The sequence below is a fragment of the Scatophagus argus genome, chromosome 10 (assembly GCF_020382885.2).
Source record: "Scatophagus argus isolate fScaArg1 chromosome 10, fScaArg1.pri, whole genome shotgun sequence".
NCBI lineage: Eukaryota > Metazoa > Chordata > Actinopteri > Scatophagidae > Scatophagus > Scatophagus argus.
Genome location: NC_058502.1, coordinates 7,267,269 through 7,283,750, shown reverse-complemented (window position 1 = coordinate 7,283,750; position 16,482 = coordinate 7,267,269). Strand labels below are relative to the sequence as shown.

The 16,482-nt window shown below is 40.1% G+C and overlaps 1 protein-coding gene across 5 annotated transcripts in view; it reads right to left on the bottom strand.

The window, feature by feature from the left end:
* grid1a (glutamate receptor, ionotropic, delta 1a) overlaps positions 1 to 16,482 on the bottom strand; it is a 210,401-nt gene that overhangs the window by 76,880 nt on the left and 117,039 nt on the right. For all 5 annotated transcript variants that reach the window (XM_046401816.1, XM_046401817.1, XM_046401820.1 and 2 more), the window contains one exon: positions 6,927 to 7,211. In XM_046401816.1, the coding sequence (XP_046257772.1) occupies positions 6,927 to 7,211 (285 nt within the window). The remainder of the gene's footprint in view (positions 1 to 6,926; positions 7,212 to 16,482) is intronic.

The window sequence follows — 16,482 nt, the reverse complement described above, 5'->3', positions numbered from 1 at the left end:
GTAGGACTGTTTAAAGCCATACTGAAAAAAAAAAAAAAACAAACAAAAAAAACCTGCTGGAAAAATAGAATAAATGGAAGAAAGAAAAAGAAAATAACGACTTTACTCAACAAGAAATCCTAGACGGTCTTAAGGGTCTTTGGATAGGAATGGGCTGTTACTGCATTGTAATATGATTTTCCCATCTATTTTTTTGCTTGAAGGTACAAAAGGCAAGATCACATTATGATGCTTTGCCATATGTTGCTCTGCTTCTTATGGAGCTTCAACACCACAAAAATCAAGTTATTTCTGTTACTTGTGAAAGAACTTAAGGAGGGCCCTCCTTCACAACAAAGAATCAAATTATGTGTTGAAAATGTACAATGACAAATGTAACCAGAAGAGGTGAAGCCTTGGAAGTTGTTTACATAATGTGCCTTTTATGCAACTGATGCATTGGTGGAGACTGGAATGAATCAGCTTCCCCGACACACTTCATTACACTGAGCTACACTCTGGCCCTAAGGTCGGGGAAGCCAGCTGTTTAAGCTGTAATAAAACACAAAACTTACCCTGTGCTCTCCTACTGCAGAGCCCGGTGTTGCTCTCTCCGTCCAAAAACGAAAGGATTAAAGAAATATGACAGATAATAATAACAATTGTCTAGACAAGTGCAATATAGATAATGAGGTTTTGTACAATTCTTTTTATGCCGTGCTACAGTATGCCTGAAGCTACACACAAGTAGGTGCTCCATCTTTTCTAACATGTGCTTTTATATAGACTAATGCGCCATCAACAAATTGATGACACAGCAGCCCAGCAAGACGCAGCCTGATCTCACCACATCTAGGAATCCATCACATAACGTTCATTACTACTTTACATGTTCAATAACAGTGACGGCGGTATGCAGCTCTCGTGCTTCTAATGAATCTGTAAATTAAATGTCCCTTTTCAACATGTTCACTATGACAGTCTGTTCATTTTGATGTGAGTTTTAAACACGAGATTAGAAAAAGAACTGAGCGAGATGATCATTCTGTGAATAAATCAAAAACTCTGATCTTTCCACCGACAGTCATTCAGTGTTTTCTCTATTTTTTACTACTTTCTACATTGTAGATACATACTGAAGACATCAAATATATGAAGTAGGATATATGGAATTATGTAGCAAAGAAAAAAATGTAAAATAACTCTAAATATGTTTTATATTTTAGATTACTCAAAGTAGCCACCATTTGCTTTGTTGACAGCGTTGCAAACCCTTGGCGTTCTCTTAATGAGCTTCATGATGTACTCACCTGAAATGGTTTTTCCTTCACAGGTGTGCATTTTCAGGGTTAATTTGTGGAATATCTTGCCTTCTTAATGGGGTTGGGACCATCAGTTGTGTTGTGCAGAAGTCAGGTTGGTACACAGCTGACAGCTCTATTTGACAACTGTTAGAATTCATATTATGGCACCAATCAGCTAAGAAAAGAGAAACGACATCCCTCATTATTTTAAGAACTGAAGGCCAGTCAGTCCGCAAAATTGCATAAACTTTGAATGTGTCCCCAAGTGCAGTCGCAAAGACCACCAAGCGCTATCACGAAACTGGCTCACATGAAGACCGCCCCAGGAAAGGAAGACCAAGAGTCACCTCTGCCGCTGAGGATAATCCGAGTCACCAGCCTCAGTTATCGCAAGTTAACAGCACCTCAGATTAGAGTCCAGATAAATGCCACCCAGAATTCTAGTAGCAGACACATCAACTGTTCAATGGAGAATCAGGCCTTTATGATCAAATAGCTGCTAAGAAACCACTGCTAAGGAAATGCAATGAGCAGAAGAGATTTGTTTGGCCCAAGAAGCACAAGGAATGGACATTAGACCAGTGGAAGTCTGTGCTTTGGTCTGATGAGTCCAAATTTGGGCTCCACCCGCCGTGTCTTTGTGCGACGCAGAGAAGGTGAACAGAGGTGCTCTCTACACGCATGGTTCCCACCATGAAGCATGGAGGAGGAGGCGTGATGGTGGGTGGTGGTTTGCTGGTGACACTGTTGGGGATTTATTCAAAACTGAAGGCACACTGAACCAGCATGGCTACCACAGCATCCTGCAGCAACATGCCATCCCATCCGGTTTGCGTTTAATTGGACCATCATTTATTTTTTCAACAGGACAATGACCCCAAACATACCTCCAAGCTGCGTAAGGGCTATTTGACCATGAAGGAGAGTGATGGAGTACTGCGCCAGATGACCTGGCCTCCACAGTCACCTGACCTAAATCCAATCGAGATGGTTTGGGATGAGATGGACCGCAGAGTGAAGGCAAAAGGGCCAACAAGTGCTCAGCATCTCTGGTAACTCCTTCAAGACTGTTGGAAAACCATTTCAGGTGACCTCATGAAGCTCATCGCGAGAATGCAAAGAGTGTGTAAAGCAGCAAAGCAAAGGGTGGATATTTTGAAGAATTTAAAATATAAAACTTTTATTTCACACTTTTTTGTTTGCTACATAATTCCATATGTGTTCATTCATAACTCTGATGCCTTCAGTGAGAATCTGCAATGTAAATAGTCATGAAAATAAAGAAGAACCAATAAATGAGAAGATGTGTCCAAACTTTTGACTGGTAGTGTACCTTAGACTTGATGGAGATACGCACTGACGATCATAGATGAGCACAGTGCCTTGTCACAGTCACAGTCAATCAACAAATGTGATTATGTCTGAGGGAAAAAACAGCCTTCCTTGGCAGTGCTGACAAGACTCCACAGTACAAAATATTACCGTAACTGCTATGCTCTCTCAATGTCCTCCTGATGCATATTTTCACATGGTCAATCTTTTACAATCATTTTACAATTTGTAATTTTCTCATCATAATTTGTGTACTGTCATTTTTTTGTCTATTCATACATTCATTCATACCTCCCCCACCTCTGCTGCTTCTCCTGAGGATTCTTCCATTTTCTTCCCCGCTAACGAGTTTTTTCAGGGAGTTTATCCTTTTCTGAATCGAGGGACTAAGGATAGAGGATTTCATGTGATGTACAGCTTGTAAAGCCCCAGGAGGCAAATTGTGATTTGTGATATCGGACTATGAACGTAAAACTTGACTTGACTCACTGCCTCACTTTCCATGCAGACAATGAGCCATATGTTTTATTCTCAGGTTTTGTATATAGAGATTCTCATTTGTCAATGTGAAAAATCACCTCTGCATACATTTAAATGAAGAAGAGCTTAATTACTTTCTCAGCATTTCTGGCAAACCCGAGGTGCTGAAGGCTTTAGTGTGACAAATGTGACACACAAACATCATGATCGCTCTCAAGGTATCAAAGGAACTTTTGTAGCAAAGGGGATGTAACAGTGTTGTACTTCCTGCCCTTTTCATGCTAAACATAGACAGACTGCTGAAGAGAGAAAACTTGGAGACTTTGACAAGGTCACAGTGAGTACCTGATCTGAGCTCCTGCACTGTGAGTCAAGTTACACAATCTCATTTCAGGTGTTTGATTGTCATTGATCTGACACCATGTATTGGAAGCTTATACAGGTTTAACAATGATGGGAAAAGTGATGGGAGAAGAGGGAACAAAGACTACAGTAGAGTTTCTGAACAGGTGGAAATACAAAGCCTATGATTATAAATGGAAACATACGCGGTCTTATTTGATAGAGATTAATTTTAAACAAATGTAAATGAATATTACTATAAAGAATATGGTAAATAAGTATTGTGACTCTCTATGTTGGTGAAACTGTAAGTGGCCATACATTTGATACATTCAATTTTAAAAAATAAAAAATTTGTTCTGAATTTGCTCCACATGATTTACAGTATTAATTAAGCTGACTTGAGAAAATCATTCTGTGACCACAACAATGTTTCAAACTTTTGTGCCAACAAAAAAGTGCTGAAACATTTTCAAACCTGAATATGAATCAACTTTTATCAAACAGCATGTTTGCCCTCTGGCTGAATAAATTAAGTGTAATGGACCAAATGTTGTCTAATTAAATGTTGTGCACTGTTTCATTCTTTCTTCCACAGGGTATGATTAGGTGAGCAAACTTTAATGAGTAACTACTGCACATTTTACACACAGCGCTTTACCTAAGAAGAAGACACTACATGTGTTTCAATCCAACTGCTTTACTGTGCGATTTCAGTTTGTACTTAGAAACAGCCTGATGGAAATGCCAACAATTTGACACAAACAGCTTGAAAATCTGGTGTATTTATAAAAGTAAAAAGTTGCAAAGTGCAATGGAAACAGACAAAAATCCTCCATGGTACTTAAAGGTCCACTGAAGAGATCAAAAATTTTGGCAGGCGAAAACACCAGATCTGCTTGGAGTGAAAAGGAGGTACGTTTGTTCAGTAATTTAATACATGAAACAAACACAGAAGCTATATTTCCATCATGTTTTCCACATTGTTTTCCACCATTTAAGGTTTGAGGTTTGAGAACCCCGAGAAAAATCGATTACAGCAGTTCACCTCTGAGTTAAAGAGAAAAAAAAAAATGTCTTCTTGTCTTTTTTTCTATACGTATTTTTTCTTGACTTGATCATGCAATCTGTGATAAAGACTTAACAAGGCAGACAGGATCACTTCTTCTTTAAACCCTATTCATCAACAAATCCCACGTTCAGGTCTAAAGGTCTTTTGATGACGTCTCTCCTTGTGTAGATACTGAACTTGACTGACATGTCCGTGATTCTTTCAGGTGTACTCAACATATCCACGGGATGTCATCAGCAGAACTACAATTGAAAAGAAATATAATCAGCCGGACCAACTGAAAAGCACCAGTGTGCAGCCCTTTTTGCTATGAACTGAAATGCAGCGAAATACCAAATGGTGTAATATTTTTTTGCTCAATCTTTCATCCATTTCTAAATTCATGGAAAAATATGTTTTTATAAGTATATTATAAAAACAAACAGTACCTTTTTAGCTTAAATTCAGGCACTGTATTGGCAATTCATACGACTCAATTAGAGAGAGTAAACACTGATTTATCACAAGTAACATGTTAAATCACTAATCCCCATCCCACACACACACACACACAATTACCTAAGTAAAACTGAGTGAACCGCTGCCTGTGTTTATTGTTACTCATATATCTCAAGTCGGTTCAGCATTTACTGTCTTACTTTCAATAGAAAGTAGTGCTGGTACAGATTGGCAGGCCACACTTCTCTCTAGGCAGAGCTGTGGGTCACCGTAGCACTGCTTCAAAACAGGCACCACGGGTATTTTGACCGTTCTGTGATGAGGTTCCTAATTAGCCGCTACATTCCTTAATTAAACGAGTGCAGAGTTAAACAGTGTAACGCGAGCACAAATGTCAATGGTGCCGACTTTGTAGCACCTAATTTAGCAGACTTAAAAAAGGCTATTTTGTTAGAACGAGTATTCTCATCCATTACTTCTCACCAACAATGCCTTGTTAAACTGAGCCTCCATTCATTAGCTATAGGTTCCATCTCACGGTACTTGATATTCAGGGATACAGTGTGTTGTGCACGGGTGGGGCGGGGTGTTATACAGATGTGATATGATTCAGTGAACGCAACTGGAATGAATGGAACTGAATGGAAATGTTTCACAGCAGGGGGAAAGCTGCTTGAAAATTCCTTAAAATGCAGATGGATGGACAGATGATAGAAAGCAAGACAGACGGTCACTTTGAAAGCTAGCGAGCAAGTCAGACAGACAGCTGGCTAAACAAATGGACAGTCAGTCAGACAGGCAGACAGCTAGTCAGTCAGAAAGACAAATAAACATCAAGGCAGCCAGTAGTCGAAGACAGAGAACTAGCTAGTGAGACAGACGCAGTCAGCCAATCAGGAAGAAAGAAAGATAAATAGATTGCAAGACAGCTAGTCAGACAGACAGATAGCAAGCTGGCCAGACAGACAGCTAACCAGGAAGAAAGGCAGGTAGATAGCACGACAGATAGATAGACAGATGGGTGGATTTTAATCGATCCAGCTCAATGCTGAGTTTGCACTTTCTACAAAACAGTGCCAATGTCAGAAATAAATCCAAGGACGGAGCTCTCTATAAGTGAAACAACATGTCTCATACAATCACACGGAGCACTGCGACTGGCTGTAGAGTGCAAACTGTGGGGTGGAAGCTTGTAAAGGGGTGGTGGGTGGCTGTATTCCCTTCAGGGCTTGCTTTACTACACACTGCATGAACTGTGGCTTCCACTGTTCTGAAAAAAATAAAAAAAATAAAAAAGATTTACACTCCCCTCTAGATTGCACTCTTCCAAGTAGTAAAAAGATTAGCCAGCAGTGGCAAAGTATCATCTGAGGAATGCCAATTCAGCAATATATTCTCTTCATCTCTCTGCCCTTGGACTTTCTTGCCAATCACTCGTAGATCCACAGTACTTTGCCTTTTTGCCAATTGTGGGTCAGGAAAGGTCGGGCCCACAGGAGGAGTCGTGGTGAGAATAATGACGCAGAAATGGAGAACATCCGAGAATATATAAAAGTACTGCTGGGACACGTCTTCATTCTTTGGTGCCACAAATGAGCCAATTAGACTGAGAGTTGTCTTTTCATGAGGATGCTATTAACTGTGAATGTAGTGATAAGGTCTTGCTTTCCCTAATTTTTTATTTATTTTTTTTTAAATTTTTTTTTCTGGATTTTGATTTATTTTTTAGCAGTCTGAATGAAAAGCATGTGAGTGTTTATGTGTGTGTGTGGGAGAGTGGTGATGCTCCTTCATCTTAGCTCCTACTAGTGTATTCTTCACATCATATGAATTCTGTTAAATGGCTTTACCTCAGCAGCTGTCTGATCTCTCCTTGGGGTATTTGCATTTAAATGAAGGAGCTCAGATCATCTTACGTACTAATGCAACGTTTCTACGATACATCTGACCATCAACTGCCCTCATTCGTCCCAACTCACCATAGTCGCTTTCATAAAAGATGATGAACTTCTGCCAGTGCAGTTCTGAGACAAGCGTGAGCAGGACGTCGTTGATTCGAACAGGAGGACGGGCAGCCAAAGTGTAGCTCTCTCCGTCTGGGCTGGGGTTGAGCTGGCAGGCAGTGCGGGGAGCGCCATCGCCGCTCCTCTGGATGAAGAGGTGAGGAATGTGCATTGCGTCTGTCAAGGACTGCAGGGCACTTGCGGCTGCGCAGCCCGTGGATGTGACCAAAGCGAGGATCCCCTGGTTCATCAGCTCACATGCTGAGGGAGATGTATGCAGAGGAGAGGGGCAGAGGCAAGGATATAAAGAAAGAAAATAAGGATGAAAGACACGGATGTGTATGAAGGGATATGAGAGGAAGAAAGAGACGAGAAAAAAAAGATATAAGGAGAAAGAGACAGAGAGGAAGAGAAACAGAGAGATAAAACACGGTTAGATATGCTCTCCATGTAAACAGAAATTGTAATCAATTCCAACAAGATTTTCATTCCAAAACTATTTTTTCCAGGTTTTAAGAGCACTCGACATTATTCAAGAAAGTGCGCTCAACTAGGCTTAAGAATTCAAGATGGTTCTTTGTGTATCCCACTTAGGATTACATCTGAGTCTACATCAGTAGTTGAGAGCAGACCGCAGAAAGGAGGGGCCTGGAACTGAAGTTGTATTATAATGTGCAGATGAGAGATTCGGTAGGGGGCATCCTCTAATCCTTTTCAACAGACAAAAATGAGACGGCTGATTAAAGCGAAATGCTTGTTAGAGGTAACAGTCCCTTGAAAACAGCAGACGAATCAGAGAGCTACAGGAGTTAGTGTGGTTCTTGGCAAAAGCACAGACCAACATCTGAGTGGGAGGAATCTGTCACAAATAAAAGTCAGGCGTATTTTAGCTAGATACAGAAGGTTGGATTCAAAGTGATGCTTCTGCTGAGTCTGAACTAAATACTTTGCTGCACACCATTTTCTCTTCCTGTTTCATGTACACATGGTGAAAATCTGTAAACCAGCACAGATTAGGACATCAGACATATGCTTGTAATGTCTGTGTCTTAACGTCCCTACATTTTTATTTACACATGTAATTTGGGCAGAATCTGTTGTGGATCCTCTTAGGACAGGTCAGCATGTCTGCTGGGATAAAATACCTAATATCTTTAAAGGATGAAAATGTCATCGTCAACATTATTTATACATTCAAGTTTGACAAGAGGAGCTGTTTTGTTGAAGTGGTGGTTAATATTTAATGACAGTGGGTAGATCTGAGGCTGCGATGATCTGACATATCAGGCATTCACAGTTGATCTAAAAAGGATGATTTATTCAACCAAAATGACCGCGTTTAGTGAAAACTAAAGATAGCTGAGATTACTGTACAACTTAATTTCATGGTTGCTATTTTCAATACAGTTGCATGTAATGTAAAGTTATGAAAACAGCAAACGTTAAAAGAACGGTTAAAGAAACAACAGTTTGGTTCTGAGACCTTCAGCATCTTCAGCAACTTTACCTGATTCATTATAAACCAATATTGCTCTGTTAAAATCCCATCTTATATTACTGTCATGCTTCTTGGTGGAAAAAATAGACATTTATAACTTGTGCATCAGAAGTCCCAAATTAACCTTGCTGTGGAGTATACAAACCACAAAGAAAAACCTATTTCCCTCCTCTCCTAGATTACAAGAAAAACAGAGAAACTGGCAGTATGCAGGAAAGAGAAAGTGATGCAAATCCAAAGGCAAAACAGGTTAAATGAATAATACTGAATTTGCATTTAATTTTCAACCATATCTCTATTATAAGCTGCATAATTGTCTTCTACAGGGATTGTCTAATTTTGCATTTGACACAGGACGGGCTAAGGCAAAGGCTGCCTTTAAAATTCAGGTCACTGTTTCTCAAACAGAGTTCTTATAATTTCAGCATAAACAGCCAAACACATTGTACAAAATACCTTTTTAATGTTCTTTCACTGCATTTCATAATACCAGCAAATTATACAGACTACTTTAATGTCTGCAAAATTTCACTCAAAGCAACAACACAACAGTAAAGACCACATTGTAGCATACAAATATAGATACTGGACGTTCTAAGCACAACATGAACGTGTCAAACGTATACAGGTAGGTTAAGTCCAAATTAGAGGAGGTGTGAAGTAGGAGGTGTGCTAAAAAAAGGAGGCGAGAGGTCTGAGAGAAGGAGGGGGCATGATAAGCAGGGTGTTGAATGGAGCCATACTGGTAAAGGTTGGTTTTGTGTGTGTGTGTGTGTGTGTGTGTGTGACTGTACAGCCGAGGGTGAGGTCTATTAATGTGACAAATGATGGTTTCATCTGCTGACTGCAAGCACAGGACTACATTAAGGTTCTGTAAATCACAAGTACAGGGGAAACTAAATAACACATTGAGGGGGAGCAGGCAAAGCAGGAATGCCAGACAATCGAGGCAGGCGGAGATGCACTATAGTGGTTCTAGATGGAGTGCAACAAGAAAGAGTGTGCAGAATGAGGAAAACAGGGCAAGAGAAGTAGAGGGATTATTTGTAGCTTTTTGCATGAATGCTCAGGAGAGTGCAGGAAAGACAATGTTCTTCTCCAGAGGAAGTGTGTCGCTGCTTCTGTTTGTGTATGTGCTCTGTGTGTGTGTGTGTGTGTGTATGTGTGTGTGTGTGTGTGTGCAACACAGAAAGAGAGAGTTACATGGATTCCGATGTGTGCAACATGAAATTCAGACACCCCCTTCAGTAAGAAGTCCTGTGACTGACAGTAATAAAAGTCTGGAGCATGCTTTGAACACTGTTACTACATGTGTCAATACGTAATAAAACCTCGTACTGTGAACAGCGACAGCCTATTCCTAAGAGTTGCTGGTTTAATCTTAAAATATTTTCTTAGATGCTACCTTGTCATTATAAACTCAAGAACTGGATATAGACGCCTGGATTCCAGTTTAAAGTGCTGAATGTTACACTTTTATATTAGAGCTCAAACAATTACCTGATCAACAGAAAATTAGACAGCAAAGGTTTTATGTCACTTTATTATTGATTTTTCGACAACATTCTCTGGTTTAAATACTCAAATATGAAGATTTGCTGCTCATCTGTGCTTTATATTTCTAATGGAATCTCTTCAGGTTTTCCACCTTATCGGCGGTACTGTTAGTGCTACTGTTTTGCATTACTTTAGTGCTACATCTTTTATTTCACTCGTTCCACCAACTGCTAATGCAAGACACGTCTAACATCTAACTCCATGTATAACAGTGGTTCATATAGAAATATATGTTTCTCTTATTTTTCTCTTCTCTTTGTCCATATTCCCTGCCTATGTTCCGTGGCCACTTTAGTAGACTGTGGCTAAAGTGCATCTGCAGTCATTTCGGCTTCATAATGGACACCCTGGGCCCATTATACAGCAGACATCCCACTGACAGGAGACAGCAGTGCTGCACAGTCATTGGCAAGGATGATAATGGTCGAATAATGACTCTTAAATGTTCCCCCTGAAGTGGACAGGGGCCATCACTCATTTCCTGCTAGCTATCTGACATCAAATGTCATCATATAACACCCATCTTTTACATAGCCTTTAAAGGAATAGCTTCCTTCGCCAACATAACCATATGAGACATAAAACCACTGATTCGTTCGTGAATTCTGTTTTTTATTTTTTGGTCTGATTCAATAAATGCATAGACTAAGATTGCATCTATGGATGGAAATGGATGGAAAAATTTTAACAAGTCTTCTGTAATTAAAAAAGTTCTAATAGGGAGATGCAAGACAACATCAGCTGCTTTCTTGGGAAAGAGCTTTAATAATCCATCAAACCCACTGTAGTCATTTTCTTCTCAGTAATGACATGGCTGATAAATGGATGATGAATTCAGCAGAGGTAAATGAATTTTTAAACACATTTAATCATCGCTGCATACGTTTAAAACCCCAATACAATTACCATTACAATGAGATCATGTATTTTTGCTTAACTATCAGCAAACTAAGAGACCAAAGCACAGAGGGGGCTGGGAGACTGTAAGCGATTCTTTCATGCTCCTACACTCATAATTGAAACCATTATAAAGGACATCTGCCATGCGGATTTGGACTGATCAACAAAAGCACGCTGATCCCCCCCCCACAGCAAAAGCCCTCGCCTCATCAGACCAGTTCAGTTACACACGGATGGGCTTGGGGAAACAAAAATTTTCATAAACATGCCAGGCTGAAAGAAGACATTTCGACTGTGCCACACAATCGTTTGCCCATGAAAACATGATGTCATCAGTGCATGGGATGAGGCAAACCACCACGCAACTGCCATAGTGAATGTTTCGTAACTGGGTCTGTCTCAGTGATTTCACAGTCTGAAAAAGACAGTCTCATTTAGTTTGCTCTGACTGAGAGCACCACTGAGATGCTGCAATGTTGTCAACAAAACTCCACACACGATCTAATTGAGACATCTTGAAATATGTGATTCAGTATGTGTGTTTTGTAACCTCTGAGGCTGATTTACAAAGGCTTTGACTGTGTTAAAATCCTCCTGTTTATTTTTAGGATGAGTTCCTTCTTTCTAAATATAAAATCATGAGATTAGGGAGATGTTATACCTGATAGTATAAATTAGAATCAAATAAAAGAGTCTGAAGGATCAACATCTGATTATAGTCTTTCCGCAAAGAAAGCAACTAGAATGTTAACTTTAGAATTTGAGCTTGATTTGGTCTAAATGTGAAGCCAAGAAAAAAAAAAATAAGCTAAACCATGTATTTACATACATTCCCCTGTGTACTTCACTGATTGTGATTTTTGAAGTGCTGAGACTGAGATACCCAACCACAAAATTGGTCACTGTTGGTTTTTAAGCACTGAGCAGGAAAAACTGACATTACAAGTGCAATTTTTACAAACATTTCAGCTGGTGGAAGACCCGAAAGAGCTTCAAATGATCCACAACACGCTCAGCTAAGAGGAGACCGGGTGTTGTGTCATTTCCTCATTATGAATGGGCCCTTCCACTCCGCTTTTGGCAGCTTCCCACAACATAATAGCTCTTCACCACACAGAAAGGGAGAAATGGGAGAGATCAGCGTTATATGGCAGCTGGACCACAGCTTAGCTCAACATTTAAGTGTACAGCACCTCCAGTAAGAATGAATCGTCTCTGCGTCACCCTCTCTCTACCACTCACTCAATCTCATCTGACTCTCTTCCTTTGGGAAGATAAACATCCATGGCCCTATTCCCCATGCCCGCTCCCCTGCTGTCAGACTAAGATAAGGGTTCATATCCCCGTCAATACTATTGATGCTAAGACTGCCCATGTCATCTGAACTGTGAAGAAGTGTTTCACTGCGCTAAATTATACCCTCCAGACAACTGACAGGTGGAATGGCAGAAATAGACTTTGTACAGTAGATACTGGTTATATACAGGGAGTGGACCCAGATTCTGTACAGTGCAGCACAGCCCAATAATATTACCTTTGTGAGGCTTAAACACTCACATCTTGTTTTTGTCCACAGAGGTGGACAGGAGCACCTGAGAATGCAATGCAATTCAATATAGCACCGCCACAACCCCCTAAAAGCAAAAACTGAACTGTATAATCTTCATAAAGTTTGTATTGCAGATATCATGTATTTAAAATTACATTACAGGGGCATCCTGCGAGTTTAAAACGCTGACCAAGTCCAGCTGAAAGCATTCATGACAACTCTGGACTGTCATCTGCCTAACAGAGAAAATAAACCCCTGAGGGCCTGTGTCCACGTGGCAATCTTTTCTGTGCACTAGCATCTTTTTTCAATTGTTTAAATGAGAACAGTGGAGACCGTGTGAGAAACAGCACTGAATTTTCAGAAAGATGTGAGTTCAGGAGCACCAAGGTTGTCTCTGTGACTCTTTTTCAGACAGCTGATGATACTTTATAGCATTTGTTGAGCTTCCTCAGACAAAACTCAAAACAGAGACAAAAAAGCCTTTTTTGTGGGAGCAGATCAGTGGAACAATGATGCTGCTGGTGGGTGCTCATATCACTCTATGAGCTATAAGGTAGTGGTTCTGTTTGGACAACCCTCTGTTAACATCGCATTAAGTCAGGTACCTGTTAATTCAGCTAACGTCAGGATGAATAACAAATTTAAATGACATAAACATAAATGTGTGGCCTAAATCCTTGTTAATGACTGCAGTCATGCTACTGAACATATGTACATACATTTCCATACTATCATCTTCTAAATCAAACGGACTGGCTTAAGCATTTTCTGACTCCATAATAGCTGATATTTTTATACGGCATGTTGTCTTCTAACTATGTGACTGAACATGAGTCTTCCACTTAAGGCCTTTATACCACTTTTCTCCCACATTATAATGTAATAATACACATGTGTATATAAAAAAGAAAACCGTATCTATCTTTGTAGCTCACATAAAATCTGGCTGCTGCTTTTATCTGTGTGAAAACGATCATATATACAGCGATAAAGAAAAAGCCTTTAAGCTGTACTGATATAGTATACTGAACGTCAACATGCTTTGTGGATTGACAATGAGACCCAGTTTGTTCTGCAGTGCTTTCATGTGTTATCGCCTGGGTCCCGCTGTTAAATATACTTTTGAGAACTGGTTCTTATTATTTCTGACATTGGAGCTGACGAAATAAGATAGCTACTGTGCCCTGTGAAATGTATGCTCTGGGATATTTTTCGACTGCTGGTACCCGAGGGATGCCGCAGAAAAGGGCCTGCAGTCTAAGTCTGTGCTGCCTGGGAGAGGAGCCTGACCTAATGCAACAGAGTCCACTCCTTACATATTCAGTAAACAAGGTAAGAGAAAGAAAACAAAAAAAAACGAAGACAGAATCTTTACACTGGTGGAACACGCCCAATGCACTGAACCACTGGCTGCTATTCCGACACTAAAACTGATGCTGCCAAACACCAATATACATGCAACAACCCCAAAAAGTGATACAACTAGCTGCCTTGTCTTGTGACAGCAGTTTCAACTGTTGAACAATTGGTAAAGACCCTTTGCCTTGAAGCACTGAGCTTTTGCTTTCTCTCAGGTTGAAACATAAAAATTATGACTTTACTTCTAACATCATCTTAATATCTCTGTTAGAACAGTAAGACAAATGTCAGTTTGAAATTGCATTTATATTTAAACCACTTAAATGAATCCTCACCTCTGTGTTTCCTTGTTATCTCTCCACTCCCTCTCTACTTTTTCTGCGCTTTCTACTCCCTGTCACTTGTTCTCTCATCAACTTAGCACAACCACTGTTCCTTCCAGAGCTAATATGGTCAGTCTAATGTGCATAACATAGTCCTTTGCATACACAATGATGTGTGGGTCTGTTTTGCTTTTCTCTTCTTTGGTCGTACGAGGCTAATCAGTCCTTGTAACCATTAAGATCCAGCAGTGCCTGTTGAGACAAGGTACTCAACTGGCAGCACTGTGCTGAATGTTGAAACAGGTGAATAGGCAGTGTAGTTTTTATGGAAAACACATGTTTGGGTTTTGTGATGGCTGACTGTCAGAGGATAATCATGAATCACTGACCACTGGCGCAGAGACAAGCTCTGATATAATCTCTTTCTTGGCCTCTTTTTGTCTCTTGGTTTATGGTCTCTTTTTCTTTCTTCCTATCTACAAATCTGCCTCTGTCGCGTTTTTCTGTTTGTCTCTCACTTGCCCTCTTCATCCTGTTCATCTTCACCCTACATTGTCCTTATCAAAATCTGCCCTTGTCCTTCTCAGCACATCTACATTGTGAGTATCTCACAATGTGTATCAATGAGTATCTCACAATATCTCAAACATGCAAAAATAAATAATGAATTACCACAAGCTCCCTCAGTTGTGCTCTCTTCCTTTGTGCTATAGTAGAATAGAAAAACACAAGGTTGGAGTGGTCACTGCTGGTCACAATGGTCTTTATCAGGCGGCTATTACGTGGACTAATAATGAGACTGAGTCAAGAAATAAACAAGTGAATGATTACAAAATTAAACCTTTTCTATGACAATCAGAGCCACATGGAAATTGTAATGTAGAGTCAGTCTGAATGCAACCATACTCCCCTCTTATTCTTTCACTTCCCTGACAGGGCTAACATGTGGCTTATGTGATAACAGTGTAAAGAGGTAGTTTAGGGGTTCAGGGGTATAACTTCTTTAAGTGTCTGAGTAATTTATAGTTTTCCCCCCAACATCTCACAGCTACAAGTACAATTCTTTTGGCAAGCCAGAGTTCAATTTAGAAGTCGACTCAATCTGTCTGCAGCAGCTAACGTTTCAGTAGCAATAGTGAACCATTAGCTGCTGCTACACAAGATGTGGTTTTGTGCATCAGTGGAAAGACAGTCAGACAGTGGTCCTGCGACATCAAGAAGAAGTCATCGCTACGAAAAGAATCTAATGCAGGTATTATTTAACTGGAGAAGTTTTGATACTACTTGGTAAGGGGTCATTTCATTTGATTCCTTGAAGGCAATTAGTACCAATACCCGGCCCTAGGTACTATAGCAATCAAAGGCCAAGTTTAGCTGTGTACTGGTCTACATTTGTCACAAAAGAAAAAATAGTTTTGGAATAGGAAAACATTTAATGCTGAAAGACCAGAAGGGAGAATAGCACTATATAGCAACATGTATAATGTTACACTAAACACAACATAAAGCCTTAAGGTTCCAAAAACAAACAACACCAATATAAAACAACACAGAGTGGTAATAATACTTAGAATAATATTCAGGCAGATAAGGAATACTAAAACACATCCAGGCTTGCTTCAGGTTTGCTGCAAAACAAACACACAACTGCTTGTGTCTGCACACGAGTCACTTCCCCATCAGTCCAGTGGTTTTTCTGAGGTTCACGGGCGTCACCTGTCACGCTCTCACAAAGTACATTTCTCCTCCGTGAACAGCCACACATCACACCACACACGACACATGATGCATGACTACAACATCACAAAAACTGAATGTGTAAATGACATTTTAGCGCACACATAAATTCAGGTTTCAGGTTTCACTTCACTCTAGAGGAACAGTCTCAGCTCTATCCTCCAGTGAAATTACACTGCATTCATCATTTCAATGGCTTATGGGCAGCTAACGTTTTTAATCCACAGCATGCAGACTGTAGCCTCGATAGTATGTTGGCCACAATACAACAAACACTGACCAGCTCCACTAAGGCTCATGTTGGCACACAAGATCACAGCCACCTGTTCCCACAGCTTGAACAAAGCTGGACATGTGGTCACATGCAGGCCTGGTGGCAGATAGGTGTTCACCTGCTTCACAGAGTAATTCATCCAAATCCACCACTACTGTTAACTGAGACCCGACTTAGAGTAAGAAACAGCCTTCTTCTTGTGTGTTAAATCAGATTGATGGGTTAGGCTTATTTTGTTGCTGATTCATTCTGCTGAGTTGTGCAATAAATCAATGCAATGTCAAGCAGTTAAAAAACACAGGACCTACTTGTACTAAAGAGTAATGAAATAC